Source organism: Phocoena phocoena, chromosome 3, assembly GCF_963924675.1.
Source record: "Phocoena phocoena chromosome 3, mPhoPho1.1, whole genome shotgun sequence".
Classification (NCBI taxonomy): domain Eukaryota; kingdom Metazoa; phylum Chordata; class Mammalia; order Artiodactyla; family Phocoenidae; genus Phocoena; species Phocoena phocoena.
In genome coordinates this window covers 146,669,763-146,690,285 of record NC_089221.1, presented here as the reverse complement: position 1 = coordinate 146,690,285, position 20,523 = coordinate 146,669,763, and the positions used below count along the sequence as shown (strand labels likewise).

The 20,523-nt window shown below is 46.0% G+C and overlaps 1 protein-coding gene across 1 annotated transcript in view; it reads right to left on the bottom strand.

Moving 5' to 3' along the window:
- Positions 1–20,523, bottom strand: part of DOCK2 (dedicator of cytokinesis 2) — a 425,761-nt gene that overhangs the window by 67,357 nt on the left and 337,881 nt on the right. Inside the window, exons 31-33 of the mRNA XM_065873738.1 lie at positions 14,315–14,393; positions 4,364–4,464; positions 4,213–4,271 (exon numbers count right to left, since the gene is read on the bottom strand). Of these exons, the coding sequence (XP_065729810.1) occupies positions 4,213–4,271; positions 4,364–4,464; positions 14,315–14,393 (239 nt within the window). The remainder of the gene's footprint in view (positions 1–4,212; positions 4,272–4,363; positions 4,465–14,314; positions 14,394–20,523) is intronic.

Here is a 20,523-nt window from a genome sequence, read left to right as displayed (position 1 = left end):
CAGAAATCTGATCACCACGGCTAAACTGAATAAGTTCTGCTTTAGTTTTCTTCCTTAACAAGAAGCCAGAGATGGTCAGTCCAGATCTGCTCCTCCATCCTTAGGGTGTGACTCTTGTCTTCATGGCTTCAAGTTGGCTACCACACCTCCAGGCATCTTACTGTTTCCCAGAAAGGAAGAGGGGGAAAGACTATGGGCAAAAAATGTGTTGTGCTCATTGAATTTGTCCCCCTTCCTTTTACTTTAATTGGGAAAAAAATGTTTTCCTGAAGCCCCAGGAAGTTTATTTCTTCTGATTCTCACTGGCTCGAGTGGGGTCACATGGCCATCACCTGCTATAAGTCATTGTTAACTGAGCAAATTGTGACCATGAAAAAAAAAAAATCAGGGATCACTTAGCCAGGAAGAAGGATGGAATGGCTGTTGTGTGGGCACTCAGCCTCGTCTGCTACAGATGGCTTCTAAGTTTCACTCTGTCTTGGATATTCCACGAATTGCACTTTAAAACCCATCATTACCCAAGGCAGTGTTCTCACTACACTGGGCCCTCATGTACACAGTGCTTAGTCCTGGTGTGGATTAGTAGATTAACCTCATTAGCACGTTAGAGAAAGTGTGCTAATGACATCATCTGGCAGAACGCCGAGTAGGGTGGGGATGGGGAACCATCCATTCACTCTGCCTCCCCTTATCCCTGAAGGAGATAGGCAAAGAGAGGGCAGCCATGTAACTAATTAGCAGCAGGAAAACCCCTTCAGGCTGATATACCTTCCTCTTCCTTGGAGCCTCCGCCATCCTTGCCAGCAGCATCCTTTACTTTTTGTTTTCTGCTGTGGACATCTGTGCCTTTGTTTGACCTCTCATAACTCCATGAACGTTTTACTTTGGGAAATTCTGCCTCCCTTGATGGATGTAGGCTTGGTGGGGGCTTTGATGGAGAGGTCAGCCAAGGAAGGCCAATAGAATGGTGTCCCCTGGAGACTGGACCTTTAGCAGAGTGATGCTGGGATGGAACATTCTGAAGGCAATGTCACACCACCTGTCGTGGATCCTTGAGTGTCTCTGGCCCTACCCTTCGTAGCCCATTTCCCCTTCCCCTTCCCATAAGTACCTTCCCTGATTAAGGCAGCCACAGTCAGCATCTCTTTCTTGCAACCCCCAAACCCTAACAAGTATATCTTTTAATTACATTAATTCATCCTACAGGTACTTGAATACATCAAGAAGTTTGTGATGCTTCTGGACAAACACTCGTGCCAGGGTACTTGTCCTGAATCTAACTCTAACCCACTCCAGGATCTCGTACACACCTCTTTGTCTCTCTGTGCCTTAGTTTCCTCATTGGTAAAATGGTGGGTTGGACCAGACCTGTAGCTTCAAACTATTCTCTGAAGTACTTCAGGATTTCTCCCCAGAAAATCCACAGGGGTCTACATGGGAGCTCAGGAGAGGCCCATTATAATGGGCTCTGGGCCCCCCACTCGACTTCAATTAGAATAGCTTGGCTTTCATCCAATTTCTGTGTTGAGCAGGATATTTTTTTTAATTGGTCCTCAGCTAAAAATAAACGTTTGAAAAATGCTGGACAATATGATCTCTAAAGGGCCCTTCCAGTTCTGATGTTCTGTGATTCTAAGCAGGTGGAATATTTGGTAACATCTTTTCATTCATCAGCATAATTGGGAACACAGGAACGCCTGCCAAAACATAATCTATATCTAAATAAAATCTTCTGTGTGCAAAACAACGGCAATGAAGGACATTCAGAAAAGAGCCGGCTGTGTGGAAGAACTAGAAACAAACAAAGCACAGATCCCTGCTTTGCAATTCTGGCAAAGCTTGATATGTAGATCTGGGAAAGGAAGCCCACCACGGCTTTACCTCCTCTTTGCTGTTGTAAAGCAAAGAATGCAAACTCATATGCAAACCGAATCTGGGCCCCATGTTTCACTGGACACATTCAATGTTTTAAAAACTTTCAATTAGTTATCACCAATATTCATAAATTGGAAAATGCATTTAAAAATTATGTTTCCTGGCTTCTTTTGAAAAAACGGAAGATGTGACAATGTCGGCCTTGCATTGTAAAAGGACAGCGGTCAACCAGAGCAGGACAGCAACTGTCCCTTTCAGCTGGGGCACATGTGCTTCACTCTGCTGCAGGCCCACCTACTCCTTCCTATAATCCTGACCCCTGAGGCCAGACGCTGGCTACCAGGTAGGCCTTCACTTGCACTATGCTTTTTTGTTTTTCCCTATTGCAGGGTAATGGTGAAGGAAACGTAAAGTATTTCTTACATCCCTGTCATTATCCAAAGTGGAAAAACAAAAGATAGAGTGAGAAAGGTATGCTGTTCTAGAAAAACAGGGCAGAGATGGTATTTATTTATGATAGTGGCTTACAAATGGGGGTAATTCTGTATACACACACACACACACACACACACACACACACACACACACGACATTTGGCAATGTCTAGAGACTTTTTTTGGTTAACCCAACTAAGGAGGATCTGGTGGGTAGGCATCTGGTGGCTAGAGGTCAGGGATGCTACTACGTATCCTACAATACATAGGGCAGCCACCACAACAAAGAATTATCCAACCCCAAATGTTGACAGCACCCTGCTTTATGGATTTCTGTGGGTTTAACATACATCAGTCCCTTCACTCTTTTACATTACCTGCCTGGGCACTGCCCGGGCCCTGCCCTTCAGGCCTTAGTGACACAGGCCTGGCTTTGATGACTACTGAGCTAGAACAGGAAAATTAGGCTCCCTCCTGATGGCACGAGGGTGAAAATAATGATAAAAACTCTGACATGGGTGTGGCCTCCATGGCCTCACTCTCCCAGTATTTGTTCTCACGACCCTCATAAGCACCCTGGGAGAAGATGCTGTTTCCCCAGGTTAGGCCCAGTGTCACTCAGTCCCCTGGCTTTGGGCCTCATAGCATGTAAATGACGGGGCAAGGCCCCAGGCAGAGATGTAGAGTCTGTTCTGGGCCTGGTTCCCCAGCTCTCACTTTGATTTTGTGAGCCAGTCCACAACCCTCCTGTTACCAGTATGTGCTCTTGGCCTGAGTTGAGTTGCTGCCAGCAGACACAAAACCCAGGCTGATATCCACTGTGCTTTCCCCACAACGAACGGGCCTTGCTGGAAAGGGTGAGGAACGGCTGTCCAGGAAATCAGATGGGAACTGAAAGACACTAAGATGTCTGGGGAGGCGAGAAGCAAAGTCAGGGGAGGTGATATAGGTTGAATCTAAGAGATGGGCACAGCACCGCAAGTGCTCGACTGAAGAGGGCCCACATCCAGGCCCAGGGCAGAGCGATTCGGCAGCAGGGTCAAGGAGGGCGCACAAAGCTCGGAGGTGAACATGGTTCATTACTTGTTACTATTTATTCATCCATCCATCCACCCGTTCATCCTTTCCGCACCTATTTATGGAGCAGGATTCAGGCCTTGGGCGAGGTATGTGGCCCCCAGCCTCGTGGAATCAAAACCAAGCTCTGGGATTTGCCACTGTTTCATCTCAAGCAAGTTGCTTCCCTCTCTGAGTTTCCTGATCAGTAAAAGGAGCAGGTAATGTTTCCATCTTGCAGGAGGTGATGTGAAGACTAGATAAAGAGCTCCTTAGCCCTGGTCTGACTCAGACCCTCCCTAAATGCCTGGCAGACGCCATCTCCCCTTCTTTCCTCCCACAGATGCCACGCAGCTCACACAGGATTCCTGCAGCTCACCGAAGCAGGGACGGCTTCTGGGGTCACGTTTCAGCTCAAACATACCGCAAAAGACCTTCGTCTTCCATGGAAACAATTCTCCCCCATGCGGTTGGAGGGTCTTTTGTAGATCACTACATCACATAGGAAGCAGGATGCAGAACGGCCACCAGTCAGCAGAAAGCACGCGTGTGACGTGTACTCCCACAGCAGTCGTGCTCTTTCTCCTTCTTGTAAAGTCCAGTTTGAGTTCTTAACCCCTCAGGGGCATCAAGGAGAAGCAGATACACAGCTGTTTTGGGGGGTGGGATTTGGGGGATGGGTACCCTCTCTCATCAGGCACTTATTAAGGACCCGGGGTGCGTACAGCGATAGACTATTATTTCAAGCTCCCACTGCTGAAGCCCCCATGGCCCTCTAACGGATGGTCTTCAAGAAGGAGCCTGGCCTGTGCAGATGGTGTCTGTCTGGTTGTGTGTGCCTACTCACCAAGTTTGTACCACATATCACGGATGGAGAAGCCAATTAGCCGTCTCATGTCCCCGTACCTAGGAGGAACAAAAAATGTCTGCTTCAGTCACCACCTCAGAGATTCTCATGAACCCCTACCCCCCTTTCAAGAGATCCAAATGCAACCTACTTATTCAGGATTTTGTTGTATTTGGCGTGTGAGAACTGCTCCAGCTGCAGAGAATCCTGAGTGATAAAAGCCACCGCCAGATGAAAATAGTTGTTCCACAGCTGTAAATGAAAGAGTGGAGAACAGTCACGGAGAGGGTCTGAAGTGGGAAAGCATATTAAACGCTGGGTAATGTGAATAATTTATGAAGATGGCAGAAGACCGAGGCAGAACCAGTTTAATTCTGTGCGCTGCAATTTTCTAACTGGCACTGACTCTGAAATTAACATCCCGGCCAGAGCGAGGATAACTGATGGATTTCTCTAGGTGCCGACCACATCCTCTCTCTGACAACAGGATTTGGGCAAGGAGGAAGATTTTAGGGCTGCTTTTTCATTGTTGTTGTTTTGCTTCATTTTGTTTTTTTGAAAGACAAGTCGCCCCAGCTGGGTGCCCTGGTGAGCTGGTTCTCTGCCCTAGAAGTAGAGGGTGATGAGGGATTAAGTATTTCAGAGCCTCTCAGCCTCTACGGAAGTCCTCCCTAATTCACCCGACAGCTCAGAGGACCAGCCTGCAACCTATTCCATCTTAGAATATGTTGCCTTTTCCTTCTCTTTAGTTCAATGGTTCTGAAGTGTGGCTCTGGCCAGCAGCACCAGCAGCACGTGGGAGCTCATTAGAAATGCAAATTCTCTGGACCCACCCCTGACCTACTGAATCGGACCCCAGAAATCCGTGTGTTCACAAGTACTCTGGGTGATTGCAATGCTAATTTGAGTTCAAGAACCACTGAGGGCCAAGTTTACAGGTAAGCTTGTCATAACCGTCACATGTACATGATCTCTTGGTGCTAAATGAAGAGACTAATACTAGAACCCACTCCACGGCTCATGGTGAAAGAGATCAGGTAAAGTGTGCAGTGCAGGGCAAGGGCTCCAAAGATTAGCAGCAGTGACAGTGATATTGACACAGGCTACAGAACCGAGATGGAGACCCAAACCAAGGTATTGTTGAGCCTCAGTGAACCCATCTGCAAAAGGGGTACCTGTGTATCCACTGCAGAGGGCTATGGTAAAGATGATGTGTTTAAAGGGCATGAATCTCAGTAAGAGCTCCAAAGCACTGGTTTGCCCTATTATTCTTTTCATTATTCTAGTGACTCCTTTGGTACCAAAGCAAATTGTACAACCTGGTGCCTTCAGGGCTCAGGGGCAATTATTACGAGATGCCATGGTCCTGCAAGGAGCAGGTGGGGGGCAGCTTTGCTGGACAAAGCCCACACACTTCCAGCCTCCTCTAAACATTGACTAGCAAGGGGAGGGTTAACACCAGCTGGGGAAACCACCTGCCAGTGAGACCTTCATCCTTCACTCAAAGATGTTCATCGGAAGTTTCAGATGGCCAAGACTAAATGAAAGGCAGCTCTACCCTTGATAAAGCCCCTACTGCTGCCCAGAGTATTACTTTCATTTGGGCTTGTGGTTCCAGTTTCAGAAAGGAGCAAAACAAGCCCTTCATTTTACCATGGGCCAGGCACTTTCCCACACATCCTTCCTTTGATCTCTCAAAACTTGGTAGCCATTATTAGGCCCATTTCACAGTTGAGGAGACTGAGGCTTAGAGGGCTTAAGTATTTTGCCTAAGGTCCCACAGCTTGTTAAACATACAGCAGAGCTGCGATTTAAACCCAAGCCTTCTGATTGACGTTCAAGTCTCTTTCTACACGCTGTGATCAGTCTTTAGCTGAGGATGCATTAACACGTATTTATTGAGCATCTTCAATGGGCCAGGCATTGTCATCACGTGGGGATAGGGCAATGGTTATACAGACAGCAGTCCCTGCCCTCGTGCAGCTCATACTCTGTTGAGGAAATGAGCTTTCCTTCTTTTACTTGAAACTTTATCTCCCAGAGTCCAAAAAGACCAAGTCTCTCCAGGGGTGCAGTGAAGTGACCTCCTGGCTTGTGGCCCCCGTAAAGTCAACTCTGCACAGAGAACCCGGAAGGATCATATCGTATCACTCCCTTCCTCAAGGTCCTCCAAAAACTGCCCATTACCCTGAGAATCAGATCTCAGGCTCCTCTGTTTCCGTAGTAACCTCGCTTATCCAAACACAGTAAAGGTCAGGGTGTCTCTCAGCCACTCTGACTGTCCTTCCTCCTGGCGTCTCTCAGCCACTCTGACTGTCCTTCCTCCTGACATCCCCATGACTTGCAGGTTCTGAAAATGTACTGTTTTGGTCTGCGTAAGCCCAGAGCTCACACCTCCTCCCGTCTAAGACCAGGATATGGAACCACAAGCCAAGGAACGGGAAAACTTGGTCATAGGACATGGAATGGGTTATTTCTAGGGTGAAAAATTCCTGAATTTAGGGGATTTCATAAGAATAATCAGCTTACCACAGGAAATAGGTATGTGACAAAGTAAGTTGAATTGGTATCACTTTTGAGAATAATTCCAGAAATCCCCCTCTCCCAACCATGTTTGAGAATACCTAGACACTGTCAAATCTAATTAAGCTTCTTGCTAGCCTCTATTCTACCTGACTTGGTCCTTCAAAAAGGTTTTCTGTCACACATTCCTGATTTTCTTTTTTAAAGTTGAGATATAATTCACATATCATAACATTAGCTTTTTAAAGTATATCATTCAGTGGGTTTGAGTATACTCACAAGGTTCTACTACCTAATTTTAGAACATTTTCATTGTCCCAAAAAGAAACCGTCCACCCATTAGCAGTCACTTCCATTCTTCCTTCCTCCTCAGCCCCTGGCAACCACAAAGCTACTTCTGTCTCTGTGGTTTTGACATTTCATAGAAATGGAATCAGAAAATATGTGACCTTTCTTTAGTGTCTGGCTCCTTTCACTAAGCATGACGTTTTCAAGGTTCATCCACGTTGTCACAGGTGTCAGTACTTCATTTCTGTTTATTGCTGAATACTATTCTGGGTATAAATATATATGGATGTACCACATTCTGTTTATCCCTGATGGACATTTGGTTTGCTTCTGCCTTTTGGCGATTACGGATAATGTTGCTATGAACATCTACATATGAGTTTTTGTGTGGATGTATGTTTTCAGTTCTCTTGGGTATATACTTAGGAGTGCACCTGATTTTCTTTTGACTTCTCTCCTTGAAGATCTTCGTGGACCATGAGACCATAGATCCAGTGCTGCTTCTTCCTAGTGGATCAGAAATGCTGCCCCTAAGTGTCTCACCCACAGCCCCTGCCCAGTCCTGCCCATGAGGCTCTGTGGGTCCAACTTTGGAACTGAGGGAAGGCCGTCATGGTCAGTGGCTCTGTGCAGTGCCTGAGAGCTGAGCAGTGGCCACAACTAGACACGGCTGGGCACTCATGATACTTCTTGCCTGAACCTTCCTTGACTCTTGCTCCTGAAGAATCAGAACCAAATGAACTAACCTGGCTTTTCAGGCAATTTCCAGTGTTATCTCCCTCAGCAAACTGCCTGGGGAGGGGGGAGGGGCTGATCTGCTCAGACTCACAGATAGAACACAAGCGTCTTGGCCTCCGTGGCTTTGCTCACAGTGGTTCCCACACCTGCAGCATCTAACTTCCATCCTTTCATCAAAGCCCAGTTCGAGACCCACTTCCTTCATGAGGCCTTCCCAGAAGGCAGAGCACATCAGGTCCGCTCAGCCCTTCCGGATTTGAGGAGCACTTAGTAGGTGCAACCACAGACATGGGTCCATCGTTCCGCACCTGACCTTGTGCTCCACTCACTTCCCGTGACAGGATCCTCCAGTGGTTAAGAGCACATGCATCAGTGTCTCACAGACTAGGGAATGGATACCAGTCTCTCTCTTACTAGCTGAGCTGTCTTTGGCTAGCTACTTGACCTTTCTGAGCCTCATTTTCCTTACTTGTAAAATGGAAAAAATAATGGTAACTACCATAAAGGATTGTTGTAAGTACTGGTCGTAGAGCATTTGTAAGCCCTGTCTTTTCCGATTGTAAGTTCCACCAGTACCAAGGGTTCTGGCTTCTACTTATTTGTATCCCTAATGCTAAATTCAGTACGATGGCTTGAATACAGTTGTACTCCAGAAAATGTTTATTTATTGATCACCATTTTGTTAGAGAGATTCTCCAGTTGTTTCAAAAGATCCCAGATTTTTCTTTCCTCCCTGGCCCAAGCTGCCTGGTGGCATTTTATTAACAGCCCAGCCTGGATGGCTCAGAGAAGCCACAGAATCTTTGGCAAAACACACAGGTTCCTTTTCCCCGGGGAAGAAGTAAGGTGATTTCTGATTGGGAATTTCATATTTTGAAATCGTAGGACAAAAGAAGGTTAAAGCTGGAATAAATTTAAGGGTCATCTGGTCCAAATCTATTACTTCGCAGATGTAAACAGTGAGATCCGGATAAATTAAACAACCACCCAGTCATACCGCTAGTGGGTGTAATTAGAATTCAGCTATTTTTAATTAACTCTCAAAAAATTATAAATGTAATATACACACAGTGAAAGAAATTACATGATTGAAAAGATTAAATAATCAAAAGTTATTTTCCATCCTACCTTGGACCCTCGTCTAATTCCCCAGAAGAAAATGTTGCTAACAATTTCCTGGATATCCTTCCAAAAATTTTTGTGTATAAACAAACATATGTATAGACATCTTTTCTTAATAGTCTGCTATACTTTGCTTTTTTCTCTCATCAATATTTCTTGCAGATGTTTCCACATTAGCATATACAGATCTGCTTCATTCTCTTTTACTGCTGCATGGTCTTCTGCTCTAAGAATGTACTTTAATTGTAACCAATTTCCTATTTATAGACATTTAGCTTGACTCCAACTTTTTTCTTCTTTAGCATTGGTGCTGTAATCAACATCCTTGTTTATATATCTTTATGCATGAGAGACTGTTATGTAGTATACATTCCTAGACGTGGAACTGCTAAGGCACAGGGTCTATGCAGATATTGTTATTGTTTGTGTTGTCTTTGTTGTTTGTTTTCATAGATACCGTCAGGTCACCTTCCAGAATTCCAATCCAATTACAGGCTCCACTGTCATGGGCAAGTTACCCTACCTCTCTGAGACTTTAGATAGTATCTAAAGGGGGTACTTATAAGGACAAAATGAGGAAATTGCTACCTAGTAAACTCCTACTCAGTCTTTTGATCTCAGTTCAAAAATCACTTCCAGGGGAAGCCTTCCCAGCCCGCCTGGACTAAACTAGATCCATCCATTATTTGCCCTCATTACACCCTGTTCACAGGATTCATGACATATTTTAAGCAGAACGAATTTATTTTCTGTGTCCTCTACCGGATGTAAGCATCCTGCAAGCAAGAAACTCATCTTTTTATTCCCTGTTGTATATCCAGTGTCTAGGATCATGTCTAACCCAACGTGTACTCAGGAAATATTTGTTGAATGAGTTCATTAATGAGCCCAGCATGCCGCATGTGTTCCTGTTAAATCCTCCCCAGAAACTATGCTATTGGTATTATGATTCTCCCCATTTTAGAGAACAGGGAACTGAGGCCCAGAGAGGTTGACTAACTTGCCCAAGGTCACACAGTTACAAAATGATGAAGCTGGCATTTGAATCCAAGTGCATCTGTCTCCAGAACTTGCATTCTTTAACCACTCTGCTCTTCTGCTAAAATTGCTCTTCTTCTTCTCTCTTGGTTCTTCTTAGCCTTTGTCGTTGGTTGAGTTTTCCACTGGTTCATCAGGTATCTTTACAGCAGAGACATCAAGAATGTCTGATCCTATAAGTTTCTTTCTCAATGGCCTTGAATTATTATTTACCCCAAATCCTTATTTAAAAAAGAAAAAAAGACCCAACACCCAGGGTTGCTGAAATGCAGTCAGCACACCCACCTCTGTGGTGCAGAGGCCCAGCTGCCAGGGCCATTCTGAAGATGCCATTGATTCTGGGAGTAAAAGTTTCCAACTACAGATTCAGGTTGGGAACATCAGTCCAGAGGTTGTCTAGGGTCCTCAAGCTGAAGCAGGCAGGGCCGCAGAAGCTGCCCCCAAGCACGTGACCATCTTCCTGCCTGGTGGAGGCGTCCTGCCATGACCTCCCTGTGGGTAGTGCTGTGGGCCTCTTCAAGGCGCCAAGGAGTGCTCCCTCTGTGTCTGTGCTCCCTCTCTCATGTTTTTTGCCATCACTGGTTACATTTCCCATTATAAAGACCAAGCCTGCCCTCATTCCTCCACCAACGGCTGGGAATATTCTGGAAGCTTTTCATTTCACAGGGTCTCCAGTACAGGTTTAAAAATGATCCCAAGGTGGTCTGGTGCCCAGAAGCTGATCCAGAAATGCCTCAAGACTAAGGCTGGAATTACCAAAGGCAGAGCCAATTACAGCTTCCCAAGTAGAGAGAATGGTCTTAGTAGCAATCACACAGCCACCTAAGATGGAAAAAAAATTATTTGGAGCCAAAGAACACATCTGAAGTGCAACCACTGATTTCTGGACCAATCAGAGTTTCCAACATGGAGAGTCTAATTCTGCAGCCAATCATTGAAGAGCTCCCTGTCCCACGGCCAGCAAAAGCTAACAAGGGCAGACTGTTCCTGGAGCTACATAGAGCTGTCTCCTAGATCCGAAAGGCACCCTGTTCCTAAGGGACAGTACAGAAGAGTGAAAAGAGCTTGGGTGTTGCAGACAGGCCTGGGGTTGAATCCCAGAAGACCCACTTAATAGTTAGATGACCTTTAACAGGAAAGTCAACCACTTCTCTGAAGCTCAGTTTCTTCACCAGTAAAATGGGTATATCCCAACCTAATAGGGTCATGATTAAGGATCAAAATGCCCTAAGTCGATGCCTAATAAAGCTTAGTCACCTTCTTCAAAAGCTTGGATGCTAGAAGATGGATTTATAGTCTGCTGTTGAGACCCCAAGATCTTTGAAGGCAGGGCAGTGCTCTGTTTTGCTTCTGAGTTTCTCAAGGCATGTTGCAACAGCCTGGACCCATGAGCATTGCTCTTAAACAAAAATTCTCACTGAGTTAAACTCGAAATCCTCTCTTGGTCTTCCCTGACCATGCAAACAGATGTGAATCTCAAGGCCCAGCATCTTGAATAGGGCCTGGGAATGCAAACTTTTTTAGCCCCAAGCAGGAAGCATCATTTTTCTAATTCCCAGGTCTTGTCACCTACAGAACGGCACCCACAGAGCTCCTTGCTTTTTGCCCTTTGAATCATAAAACCACAGTTCTGGAGAAGATATTAGGGCTAATCTCATTGTACTTGCCCCTCCTCTGGGCAGCAGCTGGCAAGGGCAGCTGCGCTTAGTGGTGGATGCTGTTCCTGCTGATATTAAATGCATAATTAATGAAACGGTAAGAGGAAAGCAAGGCGTGTTCCAGGCAGGGTACAGAGAACAAATCCATTCTCACACAAGTGAGGAGAAGGTAGGAGAACAAAGATAAGTTTGAAGAATGATCCTGTTCTTGAGTGCTTCCCACTAAATATCTGTGGAAGTCTCATTCGAAAAGGAGACTTATTTCATTTTGTAATGTTGGCCACTTTCCCGTTTTACAAATCTTGTGGGTGTGACAGCCCTAGGCAGTGTTGTGGTGACCAGAAAGATGCCTCCCTACTGTCCTGTTTGCTGAGGACTGACACGTGGGTTCCCAGACCTGACACACTTAGGACCACCACCACCGTCATCATCATCACATCAAAATGATAATTATTGTAATTATAATGAGCTAACATTTATTAACCATTTATTAACTACCATGTTCCCAGCATTCTTCTAGGTATTTTACACGAATTAATTCACTGAATCCTCTCAACAATCCAGTGAAGTAGCTGCTATTAGTGTCATGATTTGATGCTGAGGACACCGAGGCACAGAGAGGTGAAGTAATTTGCCTAAAGCCACACAGCTCATAAGCTCAAACCTTCCATGTACGAAACCCCCACTTCTCTGGGGCACTCTCAGATGCAGATTTTCTTTCAGGAAAACTGGATAAAACCTAAAAGAATGGCATGAAGGACTAAAGCTGAGCTTCTCTGGCAAAGTACCGCCCTAAGACCACGGAGGAGAGCCAGAGTCAGGAAATCAGGTCCGAGGCTATAATTACCAAAGCCCACGGAAAGAGATGAACAAACCAGCCAACAGTTTTATGGCCCAAACACTGCCTTGCCACTGGCCCCTAGGTGTGTTCTTCTGAGCTGCCCCTCCAAAAAAGCAATGGCCTTATTAACTTCCCTGATCGTACTCGTAACCAGAGCCTGCAGGCACCTGGGCCACATTTGGAAGGGGATCAAACACTTGTCCTGATTCAAACAGCCAAAGTGACATGTTTTGTTTCCATGTCAAAGACTTATAACTCTCACCCAGACCCTGCCAAGCAGTCAACCCAACGTGGTGGTGAAACTCGATCTCTAGCATGTGGCTGCAGTGATCTGCAGGCTCTGGTGCCAGCCACTGCTGTGCTTTCGTCCCACCTCTGCACTGACACGCTGTGCGACTTCAGGCTATCTGCTCGTTGCCTGGGGGTCTTAGTGTCCACATCCCTCCAGCAGAGAAAATAAGAGTCATAGTAACTCCCTTGTCGGGTAGTTGTAAGGACTGAGAAAGATAACACGTAAAGTGCTTCTTGTGAGATCTGCACGTACACTGCTGTCAGGAAATGGCAGCTATTCTTTTCATCATCATTATCGTTATAGTTCAGTTGCCTGATTTAAATGCAAGGTAGTGGGAGAGAATCTTATTCAAAGATAACATTTATAAAGTATTTATAGGCCGGTGCTGTCTAGCAGAACGGATCTCACAGACCTCAGCCCAGGCATCACCTCCCCAAGGAGACCTACTATGTGCCAGGAACACAGCACAGATTCCCTGTGAGTACAGGTCTTCACACTCCCGACTCCTGAAGCTTACCTTCTACCAGAGGAAAGAAAGAGAACGGGCATGTAGGCAAATAAGAAAGATAGCACGGAGTGCTATGAAGAGACTACAGCAGGCTAAGTGGTGATACACGGTGGCCATGGGGTTGTTAGGGGACCTTCAGAGAGGAATCAGGCAGGGGAGGCCTCTTGGAGGAGGAAGTGTCTGATCGGAAACTGTTGGGACCCTCCTTACAAGTGAGTTCCCCTAGCAAGTGCCTTGGTACGTTCCCGTTCTGGAAAAACCCTACGAAGTAGCGAGGGGAGGTGTTGTTGAGCATTTTACAGATGAGTCTGCAGTCCAGGCCTTGCCTGAGGGTCCTCGGCTGGCCAGAGGCCAGAGCCCAGACAGGAACTGAAACCCCAGACGAGCAGGCAGAAAAAGCCATCGCCCCAGTTTGCTGGCCACTCCCTCAGCTTGTGCTGTGAGAGATCCTGGGGGTCAGAGGCTTCCCTGGAGGGGGGATCCCCTTTTAAGGGTCTCCCCTATCACACCTCCAGCCAGAGGTAGCAACCTGAACTTGACCACAAGGCTTTGAAGAGTTGGTTCTTCTTGCCTGGGCCCTGAGCAGATGTGTCGCCCTGTCTGCCCCAGGGGCATGCTTTGAGGCCCCTGAACCTCACAGAGTCCCCAGGTCTTGTCTGAGCACTAAAAGTGATTTCTGGAGGAATCAGAAAGTCACAGAAATGTACTAGTGAGCTTTATCTTTCAGTATCTGAGAATGGCTGCTTTTCTAGGCTCCAGTGAACAAAAAAGTAAAAAAAAAAGTTAATACATATTTAAAAGGTGGCACCCACTTTGACAATGAATGAATGCAAGTCTCCTCTTCAACACAAGATACATCATACGGTCACATTTGCATATGCTGCTCAGCTGATGACTATTTAATCAAGGGCCTGGTTCCAAACGCTGAGTACTTCCCTCCCTCCCCTCTCCCCGCCATGGCTCTGTGGAAACACCCAGAGACACAGGCATAGCTTCCGAGTGTTCTGGGATGTGTCTGATGGAGCAGTTAGCCCAGATTGCTGGAGCAGCCCGGCCAGGGCACTCCAAGGGCAAGTCTGGCGCCTCACACTCACCTGAAACTCAAAGTTCGTGTTTTCCAGGAACTTCTGGTTCATGGTTTCTGCAAACTTGTTGATAGCTCTCAGGAAGACCCTGGAAGAAGGCAGAAGGTCACCAGGCCATCTGAGCATGCTACCCCAGACATTCCTCCCCCATGCTTCAGACTGAAGTTCCTTTAGTTCCAAAGACCCAAGGAAGAGGTTCGTTGACCCACATTAACACCTGCTCTCACTGTAGACCTGAGGCCATGTTTGCCCTGCCCTGCCTGTCTGTTTGACTTCCTTTAGAAAATCTGTATTGTCTCTTGTTTAAACTGTTACAAGCCTGTGTCAGAAAATTCATGCCATGCAGGAAGACAGAAAAATTGCCTCCTCCCAAATCAAATAAATAAACGAACAAACGACACACCAGCAATCCTATCATCTGGGGAAAACCATCACTGACATCTTGACGAACATAATTTCAAAGGTCTCCCTAGACATATATACACAAATGATATTATAAAGATAGCATTTTGATAAACGGGGTTAAACGATAAATTCTGCTTCACAGCCTCTTTTACTCAACAATAAATTGTGTGTTCCTTTCATGCCAGTGAATTCAGCTTTGTATCACCCCTTTTAATCACTGAAGGGCATTCCATTGTATAGATGTATCACACCGTATTGCATCAGTCTTTTATTGATGGACCTTTACGTTGCTTCTCAGCATTTTCTGTTATAAACAGTGTTTCAATGATCACTCTTCTATGTATGCCTTGCACCTCCCATATACACCTCTTCTCCACTCTTCTTCTCGAGATGGTAATGCTGATCAAATCTTACACGTATTGAACGTTTTGTTACCTCTTGTCAAATTGTGTTTCTTCTTGAATGTCTTCCCATCCATCCCTTCCTCTCCTTCCTCCCTACTCTCTGGTCTTACAGCCTCTTCTTATCTCTCTCCCTTTCAGCCTCCAGAGTGAGTTGCCCTACGGAACAGTTCCAATCCTGTCGTTCACCCACCTCAGTGGCTCCCCACTGCCCACAGGAGAAATCTAAACTCTTTCTCTTGACCATCAATGCTCTCCATGATTGGACCCCACCTTCTTTGCTAGGATCATTTCTCACTATTACTTTGTGCTTCTGGTTGTTTTCTGAGTTCATAGCTGTATTCTTCCTTTGTATAGAATGCCCCCTCCTTCTAATTGTTTCAGGGCAGGGTCTGCTGCATCTTTCAGGCCCCCAGAGGACAGTCAGTACAACTGCCTTTCCAGACTTCATCATGGTCTGCGAATGAGCTATTTGTGTGACTCAGTAATGACTGTCTCCTCCAACTAGACTGTGCTTTCCTTGAAATGAGAGACTCCCTCCATGATCTCATCTTCTCTCCAATCTACATGCCTTTTGAGTCCCAAATTTTATATCTTCACCCCTGGCCTTTCCCCTGAGATCCAGCTTGCATTCCAGCTCTCTGCTCTATACCTTCACTTGGACGACTAATAGGCATTTCAAGCATACATGTCAAGAGCTTGACTTCCATTACCTGCCCTCTTTCTGTCATCCTCCCACCTAAGCTGAAAACAACTCCATTCTTCCAGTTGCTCAAGGGGTAGGGGGACTTAGCATCCTCGACTTTCCTCTTTCTCTCACATCCTACACCTGACCTGTCAGCAAAACCTCTTAGCATTACTTTCAAAATATATCCAAATGCAACTACTTCTCGTCACTCACTGCCACTGACCGAACCAAGTCACCATCATTTCTGTCCTGGATTTTTGCAGTCACCTCCCAAGCTGCTACATGCCCAACTGTGGCCAAGTCTCCACTGTGTGTGTGTGTTTGTAAAATCTAAAAGGGCAGGGGCCAGATCTTCCCTGTACTACTGTCTATAATCTTTGATTAACAGTAGACAATCAATAATTTCTCTACTGAGTGGCTGGTCCAGGGAAAATGTCTATTTGGCTACCCGTGGGAAGCCAGTAAAAGGAAGTGTTTATCAGCAGGTTACTGCTTTGGGTAATAACTGGGACTCAATTCTACATGGGAACTTCTGAGTTTAGACTGTATCGAACATACTTGAGCATCAGAAGTGTCCTGGGCTAGTTACCCATTAATACCAGCCCCCCCATGGTTGAAAGTTGCTCTTACGGACATTAAGTCCCTAGCACTTCTGGCCTGCCCTGCAGGTGGGCTGAGAACTCTCCTGTAGCCAGAGAAAGCCCAGAGAATGAAAGAAGTAGGAAGCTCTCAGGATGCGTGGGGAAATGTCCACCGAAGCTGCAGGTATATTTTGGGTGGGCCACGAGTGTGGGAAGGGCAACTATAGCACGTGCTACATCATGCGTTGCTTGTTAGGAAGCTGGGCTAGGTGTTCGTTAAACACTAAATATTTGTTTTCTTTTGTTTTTTTTGTTTGTTTGTTTTTAAGATCAGCACTTCATTATTCGACTTTGTATAACACCCATCTGTTAGAAGCCAGAAAGGGAAAATGTACATAAAAAAAGCTTTGAAAGCTACAAAACCTTGTTTAAATGTAAAGTAGCAAACAGACCTACCTAAGACATATAGATAAAGGTGGCCCAAGGACTAATTTTCAGTAGCACTGGGCTCTCTTCTTCATCACCTCTGAAAACCTCACCTATAAATATTTGTTGAACCAAGAAGGCAGTGCATCCTGTTATCAGGATCACGAAATTTGTACACACACACACACACACACACAACTGGATGTGATTTCTCGCTTTGCCAATTCCCAGCTGTGTGGATTTGGGACACGTTAATATCGTGTTTGACACCTAAGTCTCCTTTTCTGTGAAACAGCAGCGATGTAACCCCTTTCGCAGGGTCCCCTCAGGGTGTAATGGCAAATGTATGGTACGTGCTGAGCACAGTGCCTGCCACGTGGTGACAACGGTAACATGGTAGCTATGGCCGCCCAGACCCCTTTGGATTGCTTAATCCTTCTTCCAAAGGCAGGCACCGACAGCAAAATGGACAGTCAGAGGACAAGCTGCAGCCAGCAGGACCATGTAAAGACAGGAAGTACAAATCCCACAAAACCCTCCACCCCATCAGGCTGCCACAAGGTGAGACTTCTTTGGTTTTGTTATTCTGTCATTTGCTAATATGTCTTTGAAGAAACATCTATATTTTCTTCTTAAAGATTAGTATCTGATTCTCCAGATGGAAATGCATTGAGTGGCTGTCATATTATGTATAAACATCTCAGACAGTCTAATATGATACCAAAATGAGGGGTTTTACACATTCTCAGTAGTTTCCATAACAGTTATTATTTTGATTGTCAACCTAAACCTCCTCTGGCTCACAAAGGCCAGCCCAATAACCAGGAATGATTAGCTCCCTGTGCTGATGCGGGGACTGGTGGCAGATAGGGGCTGAAGTAAATCAAGGCTCCTCCCTCTCTCTGGATTCTTCTGCAGCCACCCTCTGGAAATCAGAATATCACTTAACTTTGGTTTCCCACCTATGGGTTTGGAAAAGTATGTCTTCTGTATTCTTAAAAAAAAAAAAAAAAATTGTACTTAAAGCCCAAGCATTAATATGTTGAAGTGGGTTAGAATGAAAACACACTCAACTTTTTCTGTTACTTTCAAAAATGATCTTGAAGTGTTGAAAACAAAGTTCATGATCAAATATCAACCTAACATTTCCTGCATTTCATCCGTGATGCTTAGCAGCCTCTAAAAAAATTAATAATAATCACAGTCATGGTTACCAACGATGTGCCAGGCTCTGCACTAAGCACTCTGCATGGATTTCTTCTGTGTTTTTCCCCCACCTTTTTAAATTCTCACATTAACTCTCCGAGTTAGATACTGTTTGCCTTTTAGAGATGTGAGTTTAGGTAACTTTCCCAAGAACCCAGCCAATACATGTGGAACCAGGATTTAAACAAAGTTATGCTGCCTTCAGAACCTTGGTATTTAACCACCATGCTATTCTGTTCACAAAGAAATCTCTGTAATTCTGTTCAACCCAAGCTGTGAGCTCACCTTGTTAATAAAGACAATGATGGGAGTCTCATGTTTTCATGCATATACCCTGTGCCAAGTGCTCTACAGACTTTGTTTCATTTAATCCTACAAACTGAAGGAGGTGTTACTGTTGCACCCATTTAACAGAAGAGGAAACTGAGCCCTGGAAAGATCAAAAAATTTCCCCACATTCCCACAGCTAATAAGCAGCAGAGTCCACCCAATCTCGGGTCTGTCTTTCTGTAAAGCCCTTGCAATTAACCAGAAAGATATACTGGCTCCCCTGAAGGCCAGCCTGCATGGTGTTTTGGCACTGGGCATGCTCCTACGCATGCCCACAAGGCACAGAGCCCCTTCCCACTTAGTCCCCATTATCCTGCTGCCCTGCCCACAGCTGAGAGGGCCCAGAACCAACACTCGACTCAGGCAGTCTTCCATGGGCTGACTAGAAGCCCATGGGTAATCATCTGGGTACCAGCGGGGGCACCCAAGCCTGGCCAGTAGTAAATCAAGCCCTTTTAGACAGTTCAAAAGCAGGACAACCAGGGAGAATGCAACGAACCCTGCCCTGAGTAGAAGCCACGAGCAGATAATTCTGCGAGGAAGCAAAGGCCATGCTGCAAGAGAAGTCAGCTGCTGTGAGTAGGAAGAAGCTGGCAGAAAGGGAGCTTGGTACCCGAGGATACCCGAGGTTGCTACCCTGAGAACTGCTCCACGGGAAGCTCACTGCGGCCACTGGACCAGGTTCCCAGTTTCCTACTTCTCTTCGTGTAACAGAACAAATCCTCATTACTGGAGGCAACGGAGAGTTCCTATGTTTCGTGTCCTGAATAAACCTATGCACCATATGCCTCAGTCCCTGGACTGGATGCGGTAATGGAAGGTGCACACAGACTCCTGCAGCAGCTAGAGCAAGCCTGCCTGGGGGCACATTCCCGCTCTGCTACTCTCCCTTGCTGTGGTCTTGAGCGTGTTGCTTTGCCTCTGGTACTCTCAGCTGCCCCATCGGTATGATGAGCCGTGTGTGAAGATGAAATGAGGTGCAGTGCCGGTGGCCCAGGGCCTCAGTCCATAGGAGTCCTTAATAAATGTCAGTTGTGTGGCTGTCATTATCCTTAACTGCCCAGCCACCTTGTAGCTCTGAGGCAGGAGGATCCGAAGCTGAGAACACTCCAGTGTGACAACCAACCCATGCCCACAGGTTGTATGATGTGAATGAAAGAGGGAACTGGAGGTGGACACGCCCTTTCCAGTGAGAATGCCGAAGGTAGAGAGAGGGCCTCCCTGAATCCCATTCCCCTTTGGGCTGTGATTCATGGGATGTAGTTGATTCTACTGGTCAAAACTTGAAGATGGAGATAAGAGGTGGCCAGAAGAAGGGAGTCCTTATTCCTCCCCTAGAAGCAGTGAAAAAGCCATTCTCCCAGAGCCTTTAAGCTGCTTCCCTCACAACACACAAGGGCTCCATGCACCAAGAGGCTAGAGTGTATCAGAGGATTCCAGCTCAGGGTCAGGGCACGGCCCACCCCAAGTGCCCCTGACCCTTCTCGAGTGCTTCTGGATTCCAGTTAGGGGTTCAGCAGACTCCTGGGACTGGAGTTCCATGGCCAGCTGGACACCAGGATTAGACGTGCCCTGCTGGCTATAAAACCCACGGAGAGGCCCTCTTCTGGACGATACGACTTGGAGGAGATGAGGTCTACAAAAAGGGAGTAGGCAGTACAAATTAATGTAGGTAGGAGAAAGGGGAAGCGGGCGACGACGATTGTCAGCACACTGACGGAGCCGCCAGCAGATTGCTGAGCGCCGCCCTGCTCAACTTCCTAGGGTCAACTATTGTGACCCTACTATGTGCCTAGTGTGTGCTGGAGACAATATTAGACCTTGAAATACGTCACCAGTAAGGCAGACAAGATCCAGCCCGGATGTGCCTCTTCTGTGAAATATTCTGGATATTCCCAGATCATAGGAATGTGAGAACAAAAATAAAAGCTCACATTTATGAAATGCTTGCTAAACACTACCCTAACTACTTTATGCGTATTATTTCATTTTGATCCTCAGGAAAATCCTTTGTGGTAGGTCTTATTAGTACCCCATTTTACAGTGAGAAAAACAGAGTCCAGAGTGGTTAAGTAACTTTACCAGAGGTAACATAACCATAAGATGGTTCGAACCTAGGCAGTCATAAATCCTAACTTCTCTGTGCTCTGAACTCACTACAGTGGCTGCAGCGCTTGGTCA